At 37.9% G+C, this 25,281-nt stretch overlaps 1 protein-coding gene across 1 annotated transcript in view; it reads left to right on the top strand.

The window, feature by feature from the left end:
• The window catches only part of DCDC1 (doublecortin domain containing 1), a gene marked incomplete at its 3' end in the record, with an annotated part of 313,690 nt that overhangs the window by 181,111 nt on the left and 107,298 nt on the right, over positions 1–25,281 (top strand). The window contains exons 17-19 of the mRNA XM_054725690.1: positions 3,730–3,790; positions 8,165–8,299; positions 9,024–9,181. Of these exons, the coding sequence (XP_054581665.1) occupies positions 3,730–3,790; positions 8,165–8,299; positions 9,024–9,181 (354 nt within the window). The remainder of the gene's footprint in view (positions 1–3,729; positions 3,791–8,164; positions 8,300–9,023; positions 9,182–25,281) is intronic.

The raw sequence follows: 25,281 nt of genomic DNA, 5'->3' as shown, positions 1-25,281 counted from the left end.
TCCCTATGCAAATGAGGACCATTTGCCTTTGTATTAATGCAACTGGCCTTTTTTTTGAAAAACAAAATCTACTGTAAGATGGAGACAAAATAGCAGAAGATTTGGAAAACTAGGGATTCTCACTGTGAAGCTACATTTTGTTCCTTAAAAAGCAACAAGGATCCAGACTTACCTCACTCTGGATATATGCTTTCAAATATGTTTATCTATTCCTCAGCATCTGAAGTGCCTGTATGACATTTATTTTTAACATAACCATATTTCATTATAAACAATAATAAGTATCCTCATGTCTCCAGCAGCTGCTGGAGACAAATTTTCTTTTCTTCTCCTAAGTAGTATAATGTAATTTTCACAGAAGCTATGAATCAAGACATAGCCCTTTATATGCTAAAAATAATAGAACTAGCACTTAAAGTAGTAACCTGACAACTCACAAAGAATATTGTAAACAGATCATGCCTCATTAGTTCAGTTATGTCTCATTTGGTGTCACTCATCTTATTCTTATTCAATATATCAAGTGCTTGCACATATTTGTCTTTTTAGTATTTTTCTGTGATGTGCATCTGACCATGAGTGAATGAAAGGCAGAACAATGATGTCATTACCGAGATAATCTGAAAATGATAAAAATGATAAACTTCAAAATCAAAGATATTTTTGCTCCAAAAGTTTTTTGGTCATCTTATAAACAAACCAAAGAACTAAAGTTCTTCTTCAGGCCACCATTAAATCTTAATTTTGCTTAATTTTTAAGGAATGTGGGTATGTAGTATCTATAATAATAAAAGCATAATATGCTAATTAGACCAGACAGTCGAACGACCTTCCGGACGTCCTTCTGGATGAAGCCGGGGCTGCGAGGGCTGAGCCCCTTGCACGAATTTCGTGCATCAGGCCTCTAGTTAAGTTCATAAACTAATTAAAGCAACACACACACACATTCATACACAGAGGTTAAATTAAACTAAATATTGGGGAACCATGGATTTTGTTTGGCCTGCACATTATTATATTTTTTGAATTAGTTGTAAGCCTATAGACATAGGGAGATTTCACACAAAAATACACATTTCTGTTTTTTCTTTAAAAAAAAAAAAAAAAGAAGAATGGGGTGCAATGGACTTTCATTCTCTCATGGCACCAATCATGCAGGAACATATTCCCCATTTAGATAGAACATATACCCTCCGGTTTGCTATATTCTCCACCATTCCCAATTGCCACCCTCACACTAGCTTTAGCCTGCTTTATTGGTTTCCATTACCTATCTGGTAAGCTTTACTGTTTTCCTTATTTCAATGTTAATCTTTCAGTTATACTCTTTTTGTCTACTCCTCTTTCCCCTCCCCCATTTAGGTCTTGCTAAAAATAGAGTGATAATTGGCCAACATTAATCTAGACTAGGTTCAACAAATACTTCTTTAAGGAGACCATTGGACACAACGAACAAGTGTGTCTGTAATGTTAGGTGCAGAGAGAGAAAGACAAGTAAGCAGACAGCACATCACCAGGTATCCAGAGAGATTGAAATAATCTCATTAGTCAAGTCTTAAAGTTTAAGAGTTAGATTAAAGCAGAGTGGTAGACTCTATCAAGTACACAATGTAGGAAGGACTGTTTGCCATGCAGTGGACTGCGAAGTAATGTTCAAACATGTAGATAATGCCATCAGAAATGTCAGTATCAGGTAGAAAATTGCCCATATTTAATTTCACAATGTGTGCATTGATGGATGAAACTTCTTTCTACGCTTACCATGTTAAGAATCATGGGGTAGAAATCCCTTTTCCCCAGTCTCTATGGATCCTACTTTCTGTCCGGGATGCATTGGAGGACACCAGAGCCATTTGAAGCTGGTTGGGAATGTGGATTTGTAATTGTGAAGCATGGTGATCATCCTTCTTATAGTCAACTGAGAAACGATGAGTATTAGCCTATGAAATTTCCCCCAAACTGAACTGTGCTCATGGAATGCCTTCTTGCTTATACCCTCTGACAAATGGAATATTTCAAAGGAATGTTTTCTTAGGTATTAATAAATATTATTATAATCATAAATTTTAGTTCTGGACCCTAGACATCTTTTAAAAGCTTATTTTTTCCTTTATTAATTACAAAATACAAAGATCTCTAGAAAGACAAACCTCTCCCAGCACCTCTCATCCCCCCCCCCCTCCCCATGCTGAAATTGAGCAACCATTACATTTGTCTCAAGCCTGAGAATGGGATTCTTAGCTTAGGTATCAGGAAAGCCTTGAACAATGTTCCATAAACGAATGTTTACCTAAGTATTAGAATTCTACATATTTCCTCACATCTCTGCTTCCCTCTCCTCCATTCTAATTTCACTCTTCTAATAGTGTCATGTTTCTCTCTTTTGTTTTTTACCCAAAATTGACATCTGAGAATTAACCTTGTCTGTTCTCTTTAACCTCCACCCCATTTAGTCAATCACCACATCAGTTCTTCTTTTATAATGTTTTATGTAAGCAGTTCTTTCTTCCTCACCTACTCTCATCATTCTAGTTCAGTGTTTCTCAAAGTGTGGTCCATAATCTATACACACACACACATTCCCAGAGTTCTTTTTAAAAAATATATTTTATTGATTTCAGAGAGGAAGGGAGAGGGAGAGAGAGATAGAAACATCAATGATGAGAGAGAATCATTGATCGGCTGCCTCCTGCACACCCCACACTGGGGATCAAGTTCGCAACCCAGGCATGTGCCCTTGACTGGAATTGAACCTGGGACCCTTCAGTCCTCAGGCCGATGCTCTATCCACTCAGCCAAACCAGGTAGGGCTCCCAGAGTTCTTATACAGCAGTTGAGTCACTTGTAACACCTATTACTGTAAATTTCTGGGGGTCCAGACCTTCCAAATAAAAATCTGAGACATGCCCACGCATGTTCTTCATATTTTCCTATGTAAACTGGATGTGAGTGAAAGGCACATATGCACTGGAACAGTTTGGGACTGCTGCCTTCCCATGTTCTGCCCAGGTCAGAGAGCCCCTTGCTTTGGAACAGAGTATTACCTGCCACCACCTATTCTCAACCATTAATGTTCATGTCAAAACTCAGAGGCAGTAGGAAAAGTCTTGTTTAACATCCCATTACACTTAATTTAATTCATTTGTCCTACTTTTGCAAGGTTTCTAAATATTAACGAATACCTGATTAGTTAATTTAAGTATGACTAACTTCATCACATTTTAGTTTTAGCTTAAAAATTTTCATGTTCCTTAAGAAAATTTTCTGGTCATTTCAGAAACAGGTGCCTAAGGTTTCTAATTTTCCATGGTATCTTTTTCCATCCCATTTTCTTACTCATTGTACTTCATTAAGCCCCTTTCTATCTCACCGAGGGTATTTTTTTGCGGGGGGAGGGGGCAGAGATTTCTATGATATTCTTAGCAATTCTATTCTCCAAAATTCTTAATCACTATTGCCATTGGTAATGCACACACAGACAACACTCCCTAACCCCCCCCCCCACACACACACACAGACTACACAGCACTTCGTGTACCAAAGGAATTGGTGGTCTTAGAGAAGGCTTTAGCTACTGAGGTGGCAGTGATGATGGTATGGTAGGATCCGTGGTAGAGTGTGGGCTGTCCTCTTGCCAGGTGATATGGAAAATGATGTTTTTATTTGAAAGCTAGAGAACGTTTCAATGAGGAGAAAAGTTGTCAATCTCTAATTACATTTTCATTATAGACATAAAGAAAATGATTCTCAGAAGTGGGTGTTTGGAACTGATGGCTGCATTTATTCTAAGGTAAGGACTTTGTAAGCCACAGCTTTTCTTCCTAAGTTTTTCCGTTCCAAATTTATTGTCGAGAGCTTTTTGTACACAAATGATTTTACCCTGTGCCTAGAAGTTTATAATTTAATTTAATTTAATACCTTCCTCTGAGGTTTTGTTTGACTTTAAAACACTAATTTTCCAAAGCAAAAAATAATTTTCTATAATTTATTGCTATGAAACCACTCAGCATGTCAGGGCCTCAGTTTTCTTTCTTTTATCTTAATTTAATTTAATTCTTTATTTTTATTGAGATATAATTGATACATAACATTGTATATGTTGTACAATGTATTGATTTGTTACAAGTATGTATTGCCATATGATTACCACCATAGCATTAGCTAACACCTCAGTTACATCACATAATTACCACTTCTTTTTGAGGTAAGATTAAGATCTACTCTTAACAAGTTTGAAGTTATAATACAGTATTATTGGCCATAAATACTATGCTGTGCATTAGATCTCCAGAGCTTATTTATCTACTAGTTGCAAGTTTGTGTCCTTAAACAACATCACCACAATTCCCCACCCTCATGGTAACCCCCAGTCTTCTCTCTGTTTCTATGAGTTTGGCTTTTTTAGATTCCACACCTAAGTGATATCATACAGTATTTGTTTTTCTCTGTCTGACTTATCTCACTTAGCATAATACCCTCAAGTGCCATCCATGTTGTCAAAAATGGCAGGCCTTTTCCCTCATAGCTGCATCATGTATTATTTTGTGTTTTAAACATATTATTTTAAAGAAAATTTTTATTCTAAAAATTTTAAGGTCACATTCCCAAACACAATCGCTGATTTTTTTAATTAAAGTTATTTTAGATTCACAGAGCAAAGCTATTTTCATGAGTCATTTCGTTCTTATAGAGGTTTAGAAATTGTAATTAGATCTAAATTTAGTCATATCCACAACTATATCCATCTAGTTAAGGCTAAAATGGAGGATAATTTGATAATTATTTGCAGCTGGTTCATAAATGGAGCTCATTTCATTAATTTAAAAAAAGAATTACTGCTTCAGGATATTAATAACTAATCTTGGCTCTACCACTTAGCTGTGTAGCCTTAGGCAAGTCATTTAGCCTTTCTGAACTTCACATTCATTGTCTACAAAATAGAGATATTCATACCAGCATTTTGAGTATTTGGCACAGATTCTGGCCTATCAATAGATTCTGGCATATTGATTTTAGCTAATCAATAATTTGTAGCTATTTATGATAATAATAATAATGAACAAATTTAAACACAGTAGTGCACTTTGTTGCTGTTTTTACTTGGATAATTTTTGTTTCTTTTGTTTGTTTATTTTTAATGTTAACCATCCCTCTATTAATTTTCAAAATGATAAAGTTAAATTATTTCCTTTATACAAAATACCAGTTTCAGCTAAATTAAATATTTAAACTTAAACATAGGACCATAAACTATCTAGAAGAAAGCTTGGATTAAAATATCTAACCCATAGTAGCAGTGAGTGGATATCTTTATGAGCATGCAAACAAAGATGGAATCCATAAAGAAAAAGACTAATGGCTTTGAGTATATAAAAATATTTTAAAACTTCTAAATCTAAAATAGAATAAGCAAAAGTAAGTAGAGAAATATGGCAAATAGGGAAAATCTTTGCAATATAAATGTGAGAAAATTGAATAATACTTAATATATAATAAGCCTGTTATAGCAATAGAAAAGGATAAACACTTTAATAGAAAAATAAGCAAAGGACATTGAAAGGAAATACATGACAAAAGAAAACTCAAAATAGCCAAACCAAATAAAAAAGTTCAGCCTCGGCAAGAACACACAATAGGATAAAGACAGTCTATTCAACAAATGTTGTTGGGAAATTGGACAGATATGTGCAAAAAATGAAACTAGACCACTTTCTTATACCATATACAAGAATAAACTCAAAATAGATTAAAGATGTAAAGGTAAGACTTGAAACCATAAAACTCCTAGAAGAAAACATAGGCAGTAAAATCTTTGGCATTTCTCGTAGCAATATTTTTTTGGACATATATCCATGGGTAAGGAAAACAAAAGAAAAAATTAACAAATGGGACTACATCAAACTAAAAAGTTTTTGTGGAGTAAAGGAAACCACCAACAAAAACAGAATGACAACCTACTGAATGGGAGGAGATATTTACCAATGACACATACAATAAGGGATTAATATCCAAAATTTATAAAGATCTCTTATAACTCAACACCATAAAAACAATCAAATTAAAAAGTGGGCAGAGGTCCTGAATAGACATTTCTTTAAAGAGTAAGATGGCCAACGGACATATGAAAAGTTGCTCAACATCACTAATCATCAGAGAGATGCAAATTATTTCTTCATCACATAATTGGCATCATACAGTTTATAGCTTTTTCAGGTTGGCTTCTTAAAAATATATTTTTATTCATTTCAGAGAGGAAGGGAGAGGGAGAGAGAGATAAAAACATCAGTGATGAGAGAGAATCATTGATCTGCTGCCTCTTGCAGGCCCCCACTGGGGATCGAGCCCACAACCCGGGCATGTGCCCTTGACCAGAACCGAGCCCAGGACCCTTTAGTCTGCGGGCCAGTGCTATCAGTGAGCCAAATTAGCTAAGGGCCAGGTTGGCATTTTTTTTTTTAACTTAGTAATATGCATTTAAGGTTTTGGAGTCCCTTACAATTTTGACATGAACATTTAGTTGTACATTTTCTAACAAAGTTTAGTTATTCAATATCACTTTCCCCAGAAGAATACACGGACCTTAGTGCCTTTAATTATTCACTGAACACCTTCTCTTATTTTTTGTTAGAATTTTAGTTCCACACCTTAATAAAGAGGAGTTTATATCATACTTGAGGCTATATATCTAGACCTTATGTCCTGGTAAACACTGGATGACACTGAGCAAGTAGCTTAATCTCCCTGTGTCATTTTTTGTTTTGTTTTGTCTTTAAGATGAGCATAATAATACTTATTTCAAAGAGCTGTTGAGAAGATTAAAATGTAAATATATTATCACGTGGGAAATTGCTTTGATGCAATAGTAGTCTCCAAATATGCTCCTAGATAGACTATCTTAGAGCTCATGGAACAAAAAGGTACATCGACCAAATTAAAATGCTCAAATCATATTTGTTAAATGGATTCAAAATACAAAGCAAAATGTATAGGAAAAGCAATGGGCTAGGTTAACACACTTAAGGTGCAAGTGGGTTGAAGGGCCACATTACCAGAATCTCTCTGTGTTGCATTACCCTTCCCTGCTAATGATTTGGTTACAAGGACAAGAGGTGAAATTTGAGCAAGGGGGCCCGATGGAGAAAAGGTGCCTGAGGCAGTGACACACACAGGCTCTGTGAGAGAGCTGCTTGGCAAATACACTTGGCTGATAACTGTGCTCCCCAGTTAGCTTGATGGGCAGCGATGGACTTTATCCAGCAGAGGATCCAACACGAGTCAGCAGTGGGTGGCCAATTACAGATCTCGTGATGTTTGTGAATCTCATGTGCTTCATTTATGTTTAGTGCAACATACATATTTTTTGCTTTGTTTGTTGTTTAGTAAATCATGACTATTAAATGGCTATTTTTTCTTCTACCCCTTTCTATCTATGTTCATATACAGTTGCTCTACTTAATTTCTGTCTGACACTCTTCAGGTTACTAATTTGCTTATGTTTAATGCAGCTAATGAATTTCATCCATCCCATTTGTTTTCTTGTCTTCTAGAGCAGAATTGAATATTCCCAAACAACACAGCAACTACAAATTATATACATGCAATGTCTTTTACAATAATACATTTTATGTGGAAATAACTCAATAAATGCTAGCTATTATTATTTTTTTAAATATATTTTATTGGTTTTTTACAGAGAGAAAGGGAGAGGGATAGAGAGTGAGAAACATCGATGAGAGAGAAACATCAATCAACTGCCTCCTGCACACACCCCCACTGGGGATGTGCCTGCAACCAAGGTACATGCCCTTGACCGAAATCGAACCCAGGACCCTTCAGTCTGCAGGCCGACACTCTATCTACTGAGCCAAACCGGTTAGGGCGCTAGCTATTATTATTAATATATAACATGGCTTTAATATTTTAATCTTATCTAAGGGTGAAGATTAGCAATCAAGTTAAACTTGATCGAAGTAAACAACAAATTAGAAATTGTAATGTGAAAATTATTTGGCTTGATTTTGATCGGAAATTGATAATGAAGTGCAAAGTTTATTAGCCACACCTTTTTACTATTAACCTAATTTATCCCCCCATCATTCTAGTTGGATATATTTTTGGCTGTTGCTTACAAGGCTGGTGTTACATGTTTCCTCTTTTCCTACAGGCTTATCCTCAGTTTGTTCTGACCTACTTAGAGGAGCTAAAGGCACAAATGGATGTGACCCAGACAGAGTATCACATTCACCATGGCACCTGGACCACAGCTCATCAGGAACATGGCAGCAGCTTAGCAGAAGAGGTCAGTACAGTGAGCCAGAGGCAAGACAGAAATAGATCTCTAAAATGTACTTTGAAAAGAGAAAAATATGCGAGTTTTTTTCAGGAGGCAAACAGAAATTCACATCTTAATGTTACTTATTGTTTATAATCACGCACATAATATACATCTTGGTATGTACACTAATATTTGTATAAACATCTGTATATTATCTAATAAAAGGGTAATATGCAAATTAATGGTCACTCCATCACAAAGATGGTGGTGCCCATCCACAAGATGGCGGCGCTCAGTCCTCTCAGCCCCGCTGGAGTCCCCCAGTCCTGGGGGGGGCGGGGGGCAGCTGCTGAGAGTGGGCAGCGTGAGCGGCCTGGCGGAATGCTTATTTTGTCACCACGGCAGTGAGGCAAGTGATCCACATCCGGCCGCGGATGGGCCTCTAGGCCATGGAGAGCCTCTGGGCAGTGGGCACGGAGCGGCCAGGCCCCGCAGAGAGCTACTGGCACACGGATTCGTGCGCAGGCCTACTAGTACTTATATAAATATTATTTTATTAAAAAATGGTAACACATTAGCTATTTTTGATGACTGCTTTCTTTTGTTCTGGCCACATAGAAATGATTCATTTGCATGAAGAAGACAGAAGAACCATGAAAAGTGTAATATTAAATTTTCAGGATATATATAGTTTAGATGTTTCCACTCAGTGAAAAACAGCTACTTATTCCTATATTTTATTTATTAGGCTCTGCAAAACAGTGCCAGCATCCCTGGTTTGGAGCAACTGTCAGAGCCTTCAGACACCCATTTGATGCCAGAAGGTTCTCTTGGGGCGACAGGGCAGCTGACAGTGGCACTGGTGAGGAGACTGGAGGAGAAACATCCCAAGGCTTCTGCTCAGAGGTAGGGCACTGACAGCATGGAGCTTCATTGCTCAATGACATTCCCTGTTTTCCTTCAGTTTCATGTAAGATTGATTTCTTAATGATTATTGTGATACTAGAGGCTGGTGCACGAAATTCGTGCATGGGGGGCGGGGAGTGTGTGTCTCAGCCTGGCCTGCACCCTCTCCAATCTGGGACCTCTCAAAGGATGTACTACTGTCCATTTATAGGGTTCAAGCCTAAACCAGCAGTTGGACATCCCTCTCACAATCCGGGACTGCTGGCTCCAGCTGCTCACCTGCCTGCCTGATTGCCCCTAACCACTCTGCCTTCCGGCCTGCTCACCCCCAACTGCCCCCTGTCGCTGGCCTGCTCACCTCCAAATGCCCCCCCACCAACCTGATCACCTCCAACTGCCCCCCTTGCTGGCTTTCTTGCCCCCACCTTTCCTCCCCACTGGCCTGCTTACCCCCAACTGCCCCCCTGCTGGCCTGCTCACTCCAAACTGCCCCCCCCACTATCCTGATCACCTCCAACTGACCCCCACTGATGGCCTGCTTACCCCCAACTGGCCCCCTGCTGGTCTGCTTACCCCCAACAGCCCCTGCCATCCTGTCCTGGCCTGATCACCCCCCAGCGACCCAAGGTCCCAGCCCCTCCTTTTTTTCTTTTTCTTTCTTTTTTTTTTTTCAGCACCTCCTTGAGCGGAGGCCAGGGCCAGCTGGAAGCAAGTATCTAGGATTTATTTATCTTCTATAATTGAAACTTTGTAGCCTTGAGTGGAGGCCAGGGCCGGACAGGGCGGGCAGGAAGCTTGGCTTCCTCCATTGCCGGGGCAATCTAAGCCTCCTGCTTGCTCTAGATCTATGGCCGGCTGCCATCTTGGTTGGGTTAATTTGCATACTCACTCCTGATTGGCTGGTGGGAGTGGCTTGGTATAGCAGAGTGATGGTTAATTTGCATGTTTCTCTTTTATTGGTGTAGATCTCAAAAGCCCTTTGGTTTTCTAGCACAGTAGTTTTGGGTCACATTTGATCAAGAGAGGTGACATTTATGTGTATTTCATTAAAGATCAATGTATGGTATTATTTATAAGCATACTTGGGAAGGATTGCAGTCCTGGGAATTCACTAAAGTAGCATGAAATAACATAATTAGGGAAGACATAAGAATATAAACAATTGCAAAACTACCAAGAGGTCTTTAAGATATTACATTTAGACCTGAGGATGAGTGCACAATAGATGGTCTTGAGTAGTGATAATTTAATTGATTCACATAATTTCTGTTCCTAGAATAAAATGAACATCAGTGATTTTGCTAACCAATTGAAAATTATCCTTGGTTGGAAAATGGAAATTGTTTCTCTGATCCTCTGTATTTGATTAGAAAATTAAAGTTTATTATTATTTGGGGGGGTTGTTGTTATAAATTGCAAAATGACTTTATAAACTTTAATTTTAATATATAATTATTTGAAATTGACTATTGGTTGAAGTACTTACCATACTCATTAAAGTTTAGGAGAATTCCTAAGTTTAAATATATTAACTATAGGTAGATATGTCAGTTGCGTGAAGAAAAGATAGCAACTTTTGTTTTCTTAAAAAAATTTTTTAGACATTTTATTGATATAGTTGGCATATAACATTGTGTAAGTTTGTGTGCAACATGACAACTTTTTATTTCATTTAAAAACTTCCTTACAGTCTGAATTTACATATTTCTGCCTCAGAATTTGACAGAAAAGAAACTTTCCCCCCCCTGTTAACAAAAGTGACTCTTCAATCTATTTTCTCTTTAATTTGTTATTTAAACCTCAGATCCTTTGGCTTTGTTGTTTTTATTAAGACGGGGCACAGCTAAACAAGGTAACAAACTTAGTACCTCTCATATCATAGATAGGGGTTTCCTGGAGCTGGATGAAAGTTTAAGTTCCAGGTCTTTCCCTGCTCCTTGCTTTTTAATCATATTCAAGGTTCTCAACTCCCTGATGCTTCACAACAGGACCAAAGGCTACAGTTAGACAGCTAGGCCACTCTCTGCTCAGGTCATTGGCTATAAGTCTCTTGGGATCCATGCTTGAAGTTTTCGTGTAAAACAGGAGCTCAGGAAATACCTGGGCACTGGGGAACTCAAACACTGTTTCCTGAGGCAACTGTTGACTTACCTTTCCAGACTCATTCAGCAGCCACTGCTTTTGGAAAGAAGGCTGGGGCTTGTCATTATCCTACCTCTACTCCAGGAGGCACAGGCTCCTTCTGCTCTCAGCTTCCTGAAACCTAGCTGGTGTTTTTGTGTTTGTCTCCTGCTGGCCCTGGCCCTGATGGGTTGGCATTCGGGGACCCCAGTGACAATCCATCTACTTTTCTGTGACTCCCTCCTTTCCCAGCCTGGAAATATTTTCTCTGGGGGCTGAGGGCATTGGGTAGTTTAGGGATTTGTCTCCTGTGTTTTCTTGTTGTGTTTCCATGAAGCAATATAAGCTGATGATGGAACATTGAGAGAAATGCTTATAGTATTAGAAAATGTGAGGCCACTCCCCAAACAAAGCAGTTAATGTCAGTTAACATACCACAATACCTGTTTGAATTGTTAGAATTAAATGTTATGTCTTAAAATTCTAGAAATGTATAAGCACACCGTAATAGTTGTGAAAATGTTCTGAAAACAAGTAGAGGTACAAAAGAGTTTTTCATGGGGGTTGCATTTAGATGGGTGATTTTTAGTCAGTATGAATTGACTGGTAAATATGTTTGGGATTTTATAAGAAATTTCCCAGGGCACCCTCTTCTGGCCTCCTTTATTTTCCTTAAAGCCACAAGGATTTATCTGCATTCTCCTATCTTCTTCCACAATTTACCACAATAAATGCAATTTCAGTTTCTCTTTTTCTCTTCCTTAACAAATTTATTTTGAGTAAAGAATAAGTACTTAAAGCAATTACTTTCTTCCCACTTTGGAAGGAATTGTTGGGCAAAATTAGAACCCGGTACTGAATTTGGCATATTGATGACTTTGAACCTTAGGTTGTTTTGTTAGGTTTATACACTTTCCAAACATAAGAGAAATCAGTGTATCGTATTGTCACTGCCTCAGTTTCACATTTTCTTGATTTTTATCAATTTTACAAAATAAAGAATAAAATTGCTGCCAAAATTGAAGACATAATGTGAAATGATCTGAGTTGTGGAAATTTGAAAAATAAATAGAATTTTAGAACAGGGAAACAATTAATGAGCAAATAATTTTAGTAAAGAATATATAATTGAAAAGAATAAAAAATACAAAGATATAAATGTATGTACTTCCTTAGAAATAGCCAAGGAAAGAGACAACCACAAGTGACCCAATTTGGGGAAGACAGAAAGTCTGGTAGTAGCAACAGATATATGTGACAATGAGGGATAATATTTAATTATTAACATACTAGAGGCCCGGTGCACGAATTCGTGCACAGGTGGGGGTCCCTTGGCCTGGCCGGCAATCAAGGTCTATCAGGGGGCCGGCTGGCAGGGGGGAGGGACCGTGGGAGGTTGTCCAGCTGGCTGGGGCCGGGGGGAGCTGGCTGGCCCTGGGGAGGGGCTGTGAGAGGTTTGCTGTGGGAGTGCACTGACCACCAGGGGGCAGCTCCTGTGTTGAGTATCTGCACCCTGGTGGTCAGTGCATGTCATAGTGACTGGTCAACTGATCGTTCCAGTTGTTCCAGTTGTTCAGTCATAATGGTCGCTTAGGTTTTTATATATATAGATACTGACTTTCCTTGAGGGCTTTATGTACATTATTTCCCAATAACCTATGAGGTATGTAATACTTTAACCTCTGTTTTACTGATGAGGAAATTTGGCACAGAGAGTTTAAGTTAGCTGGCTAAGGCCTTCCAGCTAGTAATCCAAGGCAGGCTCCTCTGAGCCCAAAGTCTTACAGCTTCCCCTGGTATTGTTCTGCCTGACCATTCATGTTTTTGTCTTAGCGATTATCCAAATCTTCAGGACCTATTATTTTTGACTGGATATCTTGGAAAATGACCTTTAAGTAAGGTGGAACAGTTTAGAAAGGGATTAATAAAAAATATGTCAATATATGCAGCTTTTAGCAAAGACAAGAAGTAGAAAACATGAAGGGAGACTGTGAACACCTGATTCCTTGTTGAATCCAATAGTATAGATTTACTGGTTTTCACAGGCTTATAAATGAAGGGTTTAGATATTTTTTTTAACATTTTTTGCAATTTTCTTTTCTTTTTATTACTAGAGGCCCAGTGCATGATTGAATCATGCACGTGTAGGGTCCCCTACACACTTTCGCTTTTCGCGGTGGAGCTGGGTGCCTGTCCGCTGGTGCACCAGGCCTTTCAGAGGCCTCCGGCTCAGCGGAGTCTTCTGAAAGGCCTGGTGCCAGAGCAGACAGGCACCCAGCTCCCCCACTTTTGATGGTCCGCGGCCACTGAGGGGGGCTACCCTGCTGTTGAGAGGCTGCTGAGGGGGGCTGCCGCGGACACCTAGCTACCCTGCCGTTGGGAGGCGCAGCTGGGTGTCCGCGGCAGGCCCCCTCAGTGGCCTCGGATCTGGCCATTGAGAGGCGCAGGGGGCGGGAGTCCCGCCCCCTGCGCCTCTCAACAGCAGGGTAGCCCCCCTCAGTGGCAGTGGATCCGTGCCTCTCAATGGCCTGATAGGCCACCCCGAGTCCCGCCCCCCAGCCTTCCGCCGCCCAATCGTGGGCGTAGCGGAGTGATGGTAATTTACAAGTTACTCTATTATTAGATAGGATTATAACTAGACACCCAATGCACGAAGATTTGTGCAGAATGGACCTTCCTTACCCTGGCTGCCGGCACAGCCTTTGCTCAGGCCCAGAGGTGCTTTTCCGCCTTCCCCCGCTGCTCAGAGGCCCAGAGTGGCTAGGGCAGTGCGAATCCCCTGCGTCGTCGCCATGGCAATGACAAAAGTGTCCTGCCCCTGGCTGCTGGGCTCCTGTGTATGCAAATTAACCCACCATCTTTGTTGGATTAATTTGCATACTCACTCCTGATTGGCTGGTGTGCATCGTGAAGGTACAATTTGCATCTTTCTCTTTTATTAGTGTAGATTATTAAATTTATTGGAGTGACTGATTGACACAACCATACAGGTTTCAAGAGTACTACTCAAGAAAACATCCTCTGCACGCTGCATTGTGTGTCCATCACCCAAAGTAAAGTTCCTTTCCATCTCCGTTTATCCCCCCATTTGCCCACCTTCACTGACCTCTACTCCCCTTTTTCTATGGGCATCATCACACTGTTGTCTGTGTATATATGTTATATAACTTGTCATGATTAACCAGGGTATTTCATACCTTGAATGGTGGTTCAGGTCAGCTTTGTATATACTAAATTTGGTGACAGGTAACTGATAGCTATCATTTGTTGAATACTTTAGCATGTGCCAACTGCCATGCTAAATAGTTACTTATAATAATGTGATAGATTGATTTACTTACTGCTATAATAAGATGATGGTAGAGGTAACCTTATAATCTGTGAAGATAAGCAACTGAGGTTCAGAGTGGTTTTGTAATGTGCTTATTTATACAGCTGGTTAATGGGAAAGATGGGATTCACACCCTCACCCTTTTAGATGTATAGCCCATACTCTTATCCACAGTTTTAGTTCTTATTCCTAGCAGTTTTTATTCTATTGATTTCATAACAGAATGTCATCATACTGAGAAGCCATATTAAGTCATTACTAAAATTTTATGTGTAATACATCATAAAAGATTTTATTAGGCTACTGCCATTTTTATTTGAGCATTATTTTGAGTTATATTCTTAAAAAACTATATCACCACAATTCAAACTGTCATCTAGTCAGAATCATTTCATTTAATTTACATTTCAAACACTTGTGGAAAGCAGTCTGATTGTTGATCCTTTTTTTTTTTTGTAATGTGGAAAACTTCTTTTTTCTATTGAAGAAAAAGGAAAATTTTTTTATTGTGTAAGGTCCTAAATGTAAGGTTCTGATTAGTTCATAATGGGTTATATTTTTTGTTTGCTTTAGCCACACTGAGAATGTTTTTGCTTCCTATATCAGTGAGATGTAGAAATGACGTTCTCTTCTTACTTGGATAAAGGTCTGTGTATATTTAATTCTAAGTTTGGTCCAAAATAAAATAAGTATCATATGCTGGCATCTTTAAGTGTCTGGAATGTGTTTGTTTACATTAGTTCATCCAGTGGAGCCCTCTACCCTTATTTACATTGAATAGGGGGTGGGGAAGGCCTGGGACAGCTGACAAAGCACACTGACCCAGCTTGTCACCCAGTGACCTGTGAGAAGGAAATAATGAACTGTGAGTAGCTGTCATCTTAACTGTTTCTGACAGTCTGCCTTGGGCACATCTGTGTTAGTTGCATTGGAAAGGCCTTTGTTCTTTTCCCACTAGAGACTCTGGGAGCGCTGAGGGGATTGCTAGCTACTGTACTCCTAGCCGGCCCTTCCTTCCCAAGGAAGCAAGCAGCTGCCACGGATCACACCGACATTTCTCCTCTTGACCCAGCTTGGCATGGACTTCACTTTTTCAAAAGAGTACACGTATTAAAAAGATCTTTGATCTTTCGTTTAAAATATAATTTAATGTCTCATGAGTTTTGATACTCATAAAAAAGCAAGTTATGAAATATGTTTAGTATTATCCTAATTGTCTGTAGATAAAGATGAGGATAAATAGGAAGCTAACCAGATGGGCAGGTGACTTGAAGGAACTATATCAAAATATTTAGACAGTTGTTACTGAGTTAAGTTTGTATTTATCGTTTATTTTCTAGATTTTAATAATTGAATATTATATTTGCAATAGAACAAAAATCAACATATGTTATGCAAAACATTTTTAATGTAGATGCTTGATGCATGCTTTATTAGTAGAAATATTTGGGCTAAAATAGGGAAGAATTTCCTGTATTTTGGTTCACATTTTCCACTGCTATTTTAAAAATAAACCTCTATTTAATAATTTAAACTTTAAAATATTGCAATATTTACATTTTAAGTTAATCTAGTCCATAAAATTATTATAATCATTAGAAGATGTAATTTGGTAAGAAACAGGTGTTTCTGTTCCCTGGTTTCCTGAAACATCACTACTATTTCAAGCATAACAAAAACAGAACATTCTGAATACTGTGTATCATACCGTAAGAGAACTGCTTAAATTAAAATAAAAGCTTCATTTATAAAATACAATTCCTGAATCAGTTTTAAAGCCTGATTTACATTTTTACAATTGTTATAAAATTAGTCTTTCTACTATAAATAAGTCTGGCTGCAATCTGCGTGGAACAAACACTGAGCATTTGGCACTCACTTTATTACATGTCCCCTTCTGAGAGAATATAAATCCAAACTGTCCTGTATTGGTCAATTTTCATATGGTTTTTTCCCTGATAGAATAGAAGAAATGAAGCTTGAAAGAGGTGAATGCTTTTTTCTGCATTCAAGGTTTTTCTCTCAGTAACAGGTTTGAGATGCACTAGCTAACAGAACTATTAGTTTCCTGCTTTTCAAAAAAAGGTAAATTAATAGCAATGAGAAGTTCTTTAAGCAGACAAATGATGCTCATGTTTCTATAATTATAAATTGTAGAAAAACACATTAAAAGCTGAAAGAGCCATATTCTGGTTTTCTTCAGAATTCAATAGCATATGATTTATTACTCTATTAAATGATTTATGTAGCTTTGCATATAGTTGATGGTAGTTGGTAATCACCTTATTTGATTAGAACATTCTTCTCATTTTGGTCATTAAATATCAACACAATTTTTGCAGAGACGGTGAATGCACAGGTCAGTTTTGATAACAGTCAGACTCTGTGTTTTTAAGAAAAGTGAACTGTTTAAATAGTCACTCTCTAATTCTTATTTCTAGGACTCTTACCAATAAAGTCAAATGTTAATATAATAATTGCTTTTGATATTCACTAAATTCAGTTATACTTTCTAGGGATAAAATCTCATGTTAGATTACATTACTGTTCCTAGGTATTAAAATGCTCATCTTGAAGCATTAGCCTTTAGCTCTTTCATGCTATATACCAGAGTGTGGTATTAGATTTTAGAACATTAAATTTTTGTGTGTTCCAGAGATGCAGAGCTATATTTAGAATTCTTTTTTTAAAATGAGAAGAGTCAAGTAACTTGATATTGCTGCCTATTTGTATTTTGGCATATTTTTAATTAATTCCATTTGTTTACTGTGAATTAAAATAAAGTGAACAAATAATTTAATTGCACCTGCTTCTTTGAAACAAAGTCAAAACCATGTATTCCAAAGGATTAGCTTTATATCCATAAATGCGCATTAATTCAGAAATTATGGAAGGCTTTCAAATAAGCATTTTATGATAAATCTTTGTTCTCACTTACTGCCATGAGGAACCCAAACCTTGAATTATGTTGCTTCATTTCCAATTTTAAAAATGTGCTACTTATTTTTTCTGTTTTATTCAATATTGTCTGTAAACCTATCCAAGGTCTGAATTGGAAACTCTACTTCTACATTCTCTCACTTGTAGGCCCTAAACTAGAATGTCTATCTGGTATTATACTAGCTGGGTAAAAAAAAAAAATCTAACATTGGCAAAGCCCTCTTTTCTCTTTGTGTTTTAGTTGCCAATTCTGAGATGAAGTATAATTCCTCAAGTGGTGGTTATGAGAATTAAATGAGATAATGCATAAATCAAGATGTAACATAATATAGTAGGTAAGAACATGGATTTGGGAGCCAAATTCTCTGAGTCCAAATTCTTCCAAGCTGTGTTACCTTGGTTTACTTACTTGACCTCTCTACTTCCATTTTTTCACTTGTAAATTAGGAATAATACACCAACCTTATAGGATCACTGAGGATTAAGAGAATCAATGTGTATAATTCAATTAGAATAATAGGTACATTTATATAGTATATATTTGCATATACAAATAAGTAAGTGCCCACATACTATCACCTTGTTTTACTCCCTTCATAGCACTTAGCACTGTCTAAAGCCTTCTTGTTTACTCATTATGACTTACTGTCTATCTTTACCCTTGAAAATTTAAGCTACATGAGGACAGGGGCTGTTCCATCTCACTCAGAGACTGGAACATTGCTCTACACAGACATGGCAAACTCAAGAAAACATTATTGACTGAATTAATGATTACAACTAACATCGGAAGCATAAATCCCTCATAATACTTTAAATGTAATACCGCCATGTGATAATGCCTCTGAACGAGAAGTCTTAATTATTTCTCAGTCCTTATCTGTATTTTAAATGAAACCCTTAAAATTTTCTTTGATTAGCTATATCAATTTGGCACTTATGACATGTACCAGAATGTGCAACTTCCTTTAGGGCCTTTTACATACTATAAATATCTTGAGCAAAGCATGATTGAGATCTTTTCTCCTGTATGTATACAATGCTTTGGTGTTTTACCACATTAACCCCAGAGGAGTTGCAATTTTTTGATGCTATTGACCCAGCTTTTCTAGCTCACAGCTGTTTTCCTGATATATTGTCTGACCTCCTGGATAAAACAGCATTAGAAATGCTTTCTCACTTGCTCCATGTTTTTATTTTTCTTCTTCTGAAGTATGGCTAACACATAAAGTCAACTTTGAGACTATCTTACATTTTAACACAAAAACCTCTCAGTTCTAGGTCTTAAAAGGCTAACCCCTTCATTATTGCTCATTTCACAAATAACAGCAATCTATAATACAAAGTTCTTTTTGTCTTTCAGTAGAAAATATATGGACTTTTTATTGCTATCAAATTAAAGTCATGTTTGAACTTAGTAGCACATACAAATTCAGCAAATTTATGAGTTCCTTCTGCATGTCAGTTTCACATGTTCTCTTATATCCTACCTAATAATAGAGTAATATGCAAATTGACCATACCTTCGCTACAAGCCACGCCCACCAACCACGCCCACCAGGAAACCATTGCAGGGACATTGGAGTGTGGCGGAGCCCAAGGCCGGGAAAGCCTGGGGCAGAGGCTTTCCCGGCTTTGGGCACCAGCAGGGAGCCTGCATGGATCGCAGGCAACCACGGGTGGTCGGCTCCTAAGATCCGTAGCAGGGAGGCTGGGGTGCAGCAGAGCCAAGGCCGCCACCCGGGGCCAAGCCCTGACCCTGAAAGAAGGCAGAAGGCGGTGGCCACAGCCAAGGCCTGGGTCCCTGGTGCCGGCAGAAAACTGGTGCAGGCAGCCAGGTGAATGAAGGTCTATTGCACGAATCTTCGTGCAAACGGGCTGCTAGTTTTCTCATAAAAATTCTTTAAGTTAACTATCATTTTCACCATTTTTTTTCTTCTTATGAGGAAAATGAGAATTTTACCTGATTTACCTTAGTATTATCATTTACCTGCTAATACTGAGGTTTATTTAGTGCTTACCTGTCTCAGGCCAAAACTCTATTTTGCATTTATTACCATATGAATTTATTTATTAAGATTGTCTCAAGTTTACAATTCAGATGACAGAGAGTGTGGAACTAGTAGTTCAAGGTCAAAAAGCTAGTAAGGGGGAGAGTCAGGGTCTGAAACAGGTTGTCATTTAGAGCATGGCCAACCTCTTAAATATCATAACTCCTAGTACATTTTTAAGCACTGCTTAAATCATTCTTTGCATATGTTTCATTAAAATGTTTTTGAAACATTTTCCTTTGACTGTTTTTCTCTTTAATTTCAAATCCTAAACAACAACAACAAACAGGATGCTCTAATGTGTAAAGTTCTGTAGATCAGGGACTGTGACCTATAACCCTATAGTGTAATTGCCTGTCATAGAGTAGAGCTTCAATGAGGAATCAACAAATTAAAGTAATACTTTTGGACATAGCTTTTTATTTAGTATTTTATCACATTCATATTAATTATCATATTACTATATCTACACAGTAAGTACTTACTGTATTGTTGATTAAATATCAACATTTGATAGTTACTTTTTAAATTATGAAATTTGAAATTAAGAAAAATTTTGACATTATAACATATGAAAAATATTTCTTTTGTAAGTCCCATATTTTTTACTTTTAGCTTCTAAACTTGCCCTTCTTTCCTTCCTTCCTTCCTCCATTCCTCCCTTCCTTGCTTCCTTCCTGTAAAAAAAAAAAAAAAAGAGAGAGAGACCTCTTTTTAGATATAGCTAAAGAAAAGCACTTCCAACAATAGAATTGTTCCCCAGGAGAACTGTTCTGTTGTTAGAGCATAGGATTTGGGTCAAATTTACTATTTGAGTCTTTAGCTGTGCTCCATGCCTCGGGCACTATTAATCACAGAGAAATTGATACCAAAGGTGGTAAGCCTACCAGGAGTCCAGAAGGTGAAACAGGTCAAACAAAATAATTTTTGGATATTTTCTGTTTCCAAAAATCTGTTCTGAACTCTAGAACTGACCTCCAGAGTTCACAACAAATTTTATTTGTCCATTGACCCAGAGAATCAAGTCTACATCTTCATAGCAATCACAGCCCAAACAAATTATTATAATCTCAGACTCTGCTCATTTTGTTCTGTTTTTCAAGGATTTGACAGATATTATTAAACATGGAAGAATGCACAAAATGTTGAAATTACACCAAAGAATCATATATTTTTCAGTTAATTTTAAATATATAATAAGTAATCAGGAAAATGAAACAAGTATGGTGCTAAAAAGAAGGGAAAAGTTAACAAATACACTTCAGATATCCAAATCCTTTATTCTGTTGTGTGTATTTACATTCATTAGCTGAATCAAATTTCTTTTTCTGCTCTCTGTTCTAAACATAATAAAAGACTAATGCTTGCTTGAATCACCTTTAAAGTCAAGATGAATGGTGTGAAAGGATTAGCATCTAGAAAGATAAAAAATTAGAATTGAAGATAATCCTGATAAGGGAAGGAAATATTTAGCCATTTCCATTCATCAGGAAGATGTGATAGTTCACTAAGGGAAAACAAAGAAATGTTAAGTTGAAAATGAGCACATCTGGCAAATAAATTCTGGGACTTCATAGAGATAAGAGGCTTTAAGAAGGATCTTGGAAATACCAAATGTTAGTGAACAAGTTGGTTCCTATGTCCTTTCAACATGTCCTTTATGTGCACAATTATAGACCTATCAGGTAGCCTACCCATTTGTCTTAACACTGGCTCCACCTTGAATAGAATCCAGCTCTGTACTCAGAGTGTCAAACCTGAGGACTAACAGGAATTGGCTTAGAGCCTGGGTTTCCAAACTCTGTTTCTGAGAGCCTCTGGTTTCTGGGGGACTGAGAGATTTTCCATTTCTCTACTTCTACAAGAATAGCTCTGCTTTATGTGTTCAGCTCCCTCCTACAAAGGCAGTGCAGTATAAAGATTAAGAATGTAGATGCTGCCCTAACTGCTTTGTCTCAGTGGATAGAGCATCTGCCTGCGGACTGAAGGGTCCAAGATTCAGTTCCGGTCAAGGGCATGTACCTTGGTTGTGGGCACATCCCCAGTAGGGGGTGTGCGGGAGGCAGCTGATTGATGTTTCTCTCTCAGTGATGTTTCTGACTCTCTATCCCTCTCCCTTCCTCTCTGTAGAAAAATCAATAAAATATATTTTTTTAAAAAGAATGCATGCCCTAATTGGTTTGGCTCAGTGGATAGAGCATTGGCCTGCAGACTCAAGGGTCCCAAACATCGATTCTGGTCAAGGGCATGTACCTTGGTTTCGGGCACATACCCAGTAGGGAGTGAGGCAGCTGATCAATGTTTTTCTTTCATCGATGTTTCTAACTCTCTATCCCCCTCCCTTTCTCTCTGTAAAAAATTAATAAAATATATTTAAAAAAATAGAATGCAGATGCTGTTTTGGTTCAAATTCTGACTCAAAAATTACTGTCAGTTTTCCATATCTGTATAATGATCATAATAGTAGTACCTAACTCTTATGATTACACTAGAGGCCCAGTGCATGAAATTCGTGCACAGGTAGGGTCCCTAGGTTTGGTCAGCGATCAGGGCCAATCTGTGGGGCAACCAGCAGGGTGATCAGGGACCCCGCTCTCACCCGCCTTGGCTGTCCTGGCGCCACCCGCTTGCTGGCCCCACCCCCCGCCGCCGCCACTGGTAGGGGCCTTCGGGCTGGGGGCAGCTCCTGCGTTGAGCGTCTGCCCCCTGGTAGTCAGTGTACATCATAGCGACCGGTCATTCCACCAGTCATTCTGCTGTTTGGTCGATTTGCATATTAGGGTTTTATTATATAGGATTAGTACCTGGCATATACTGGTAATGAGCACTTAGTAAATAGCTATCTGAATAAACAGTTCTTTTGAAATATAACAAACAAAAAAAAGTAAATCCTTGGACCATTAATAGTAAGATAGTTATAAAAACTAAGGAGTACAAGAGCCCCTTTCATATTCTGGACATCTTTACTACACTATTTCACACCATGCTCTTTTAAATAATGTGTATTGATTTTATTTTTTATTCCTTATTTCACTAAATATACATAAAGCATACATATTATATTTATGTATTATATTTTGAATGCTTTAGGTCAGGTAGGGATGACACTTGTGTAATTTGTTTTTTATATTATCTGTTACTGAGATATAATGGATCAAGGCTGGTGATGGCTTTGTAAGGATGGTAATGATAATATTGATGATAACCTCTAATATTGATGACTAGAGGCCCGGTGCATGAAATTCATGCATGGGGGGCGGTGGTCCCTCAGCCCTGCCTGCACCCTCTCCAATCCAGGACCCCTTGGGGGATGTCTGGCAGTTGGACATCCCTCTTGCAATCCGGGACCACTGGCTCCTAACTGCTCATCTGCCTGCCAGCCTGATCACCCCTAACTGCCCTCCCCTGCCAGCCTGATTACCCCTAACTGCCTCTTCCTCAGCCTCTGCCACCATGGCTTTGTCTAGAAGGAGGACTGAATTACTGGAAGATGACCCAGTCTAATTAGCATATTACCCTTTTATTAGTATAGATAATATCTCTAATGGTCAGATGAACTAGAATTAATCTATATGAAATGAGAAAAGAGAGCAGTGATTAAATAGTGAACATATATTTAAGAACATATACAGAATACAGTGAATAGCATTTACTTTTCTCAAGTTCAGAATAAATAAGGGAATAAACAAGCATTCAGTTGAAGCACATTTAACAAATGCCTGTCATTTGCCAGCTACTCTGCTAGATGCTAGGAGGTACAGAATCAGTCTCAAAGGAGTATGTAATTTGTCAGATGAAATATTCAGTTTCTGTAGAGTAGAGAAACTTCAAAATGATTATTTAAAATAGAGTTGATTAGTGCCAGAAAGTAAGGAATTGCTTTAAAAACAAAATGGAAGCATGCTGAAAGGGCCTAGGAGCCCATCTGAAAAAGCTCTCAATGGCCAGAGCTGGAATAATTTGAGCAAAAAATAAATATAAGCCAAAGAAGAATATAAATATTCATGAGTTTATACTTATACAAATATATACTGAATAAATAAGAGAGCTCTGGTTATAAATGCAGAAGGAAGAAAAGAAATAGAAAACCACCTTGAGGATAAAAGAGCAATAATTACTGCAGGCAAGATCCATCAGCAGAAGCTAAAATTAGTGGGAGAAAGTTAAAGGTGGAGCAGTATATTTCCAAATGTATTCCTCAGATATTTATTGGTTACAAGAGAAAATAGAAATAATTTTACAGTGGAGAAACTTGGCAGACAGCATCTTAACATAGTGATCAAACTTAGTAAGACATATGTATAACTGAATAAGGTACAAGACATATGAATAAATAATAAGACATACATAACTGAACCAAGCAAGTGAGTTCCATGCCCACCGCTCACTGGACAGTGAACTGAGGGAGGAGTCTTTTGCAGAGAGAATAGGCTTTACTACAGGGCACCCCATAAAGGAGACAGATCTTTGTTCAGGGAAATCTCAGATCTGTCTCCCTGAACAAAGGTTTAAAGCAAATTTACAGACTAAGGAGCTATACATAATCATTAATTCTAACTCAGGAGGTCTGATTGGACAACCTTGGAACTTGGCCATTTATGGTCAGGGACTTCAGCATGGGGTATTCCTGGACAAGGGACTCCTGGCTTCTGAATGGGTTCCAGTGTTCAAGTTTTGGTCACATCTCAGTCCTTTGGTCCCATGAGAGGGGCGAGACTTTGGTTCAGGGTGCAGGTGGAGGTCAAAGTTCTCTCCTCTGCTCATGCTTTGGCTGCATGACTTGTGGTTTTGGTCTGTTGTCTCTGAAAAGCAACTCAGTATCTTGTTAGAAACAGGATAGGACCATTTTGAGCTGGTTGTATGGTTGCAAGTGGACATCATGTACCTTCTGAACTGATCTGATGAGACAAACACTTCTGTGATATTCTTCACCCAAATCCATAATCTCAGTGTAATCATGAGAAGATATCAACCCAAGTTGATTCATTTTCTTTGGAAGTTTCAAGGTCTTCAAAGGAATACTGATCAGCTATCAGATTGGAGGAAACTAAGGAGACAAAATGACTAAATGCAGTGTGGTGTCCCAGAATGGATCCTGGAACAGAAAAAGGACATTGGTAGAAAACCTGATGCAGTCCCAATAAAGCCTGTAGTTTAGCTAATAGTATTGCACCAATATTAATTTCTTATTTTTGATAATTATATAATGTTAACATAAAAGGGAACTGGTGAAAGCTATATGGGAACCCTGTATTATTTTCAGAACTCTTATAGAAGTCTAAAGTTATCTCAAAATAGTGAGAACATAAAGCTGATTCTTTTAAAATTCTAAGATTTCTTAGATATGTTTCTGACATAGCAAAGGCAGAAAGTAGAGATCTATAAAAAACAGCTCTAACCTGGTGATTTTTGTGGAATTTTTTGGACACTTTTTTAAGCTCCTAAAACATTCTTTGAAAAAGTATTTTTCATATTTCTCCCTTTACTAAACAATGCCACGCTGTTCTGAGCAGTTATGTGTATGTAAACTGTGTATAGAATGTATATATGAGAGCTGGAGAAGGATACTAATTTTTAGAGTATATAGTTAAATAATTATTAACCAAAACTCCACTCAGAATATATTTCACAATGACAAGGTAACTTTCTGCCTTCAT

The sequence above is a fragment of the Eptesicus fuscus genome, chromosome 13 (assembly GCF_027574615.1).
Source record: "Eptesicus fuscus isolate TK198812 chromosome 13, DD_ASM_mEF_20220401, whole genome shotgun sequence".
Classification (NCBI taxonomy): domain Eukaryota; kingdom Metazoa; phylum Chordata; class Mammalia; order Chiroptera; family Vespertilionidae; genus Eptesicus; species Eptesicus fuscus.
Note: the sequence above shows the minus strand (reverse complement) of the source record. Positions and strands in the feature narration are given on the sequence as shown.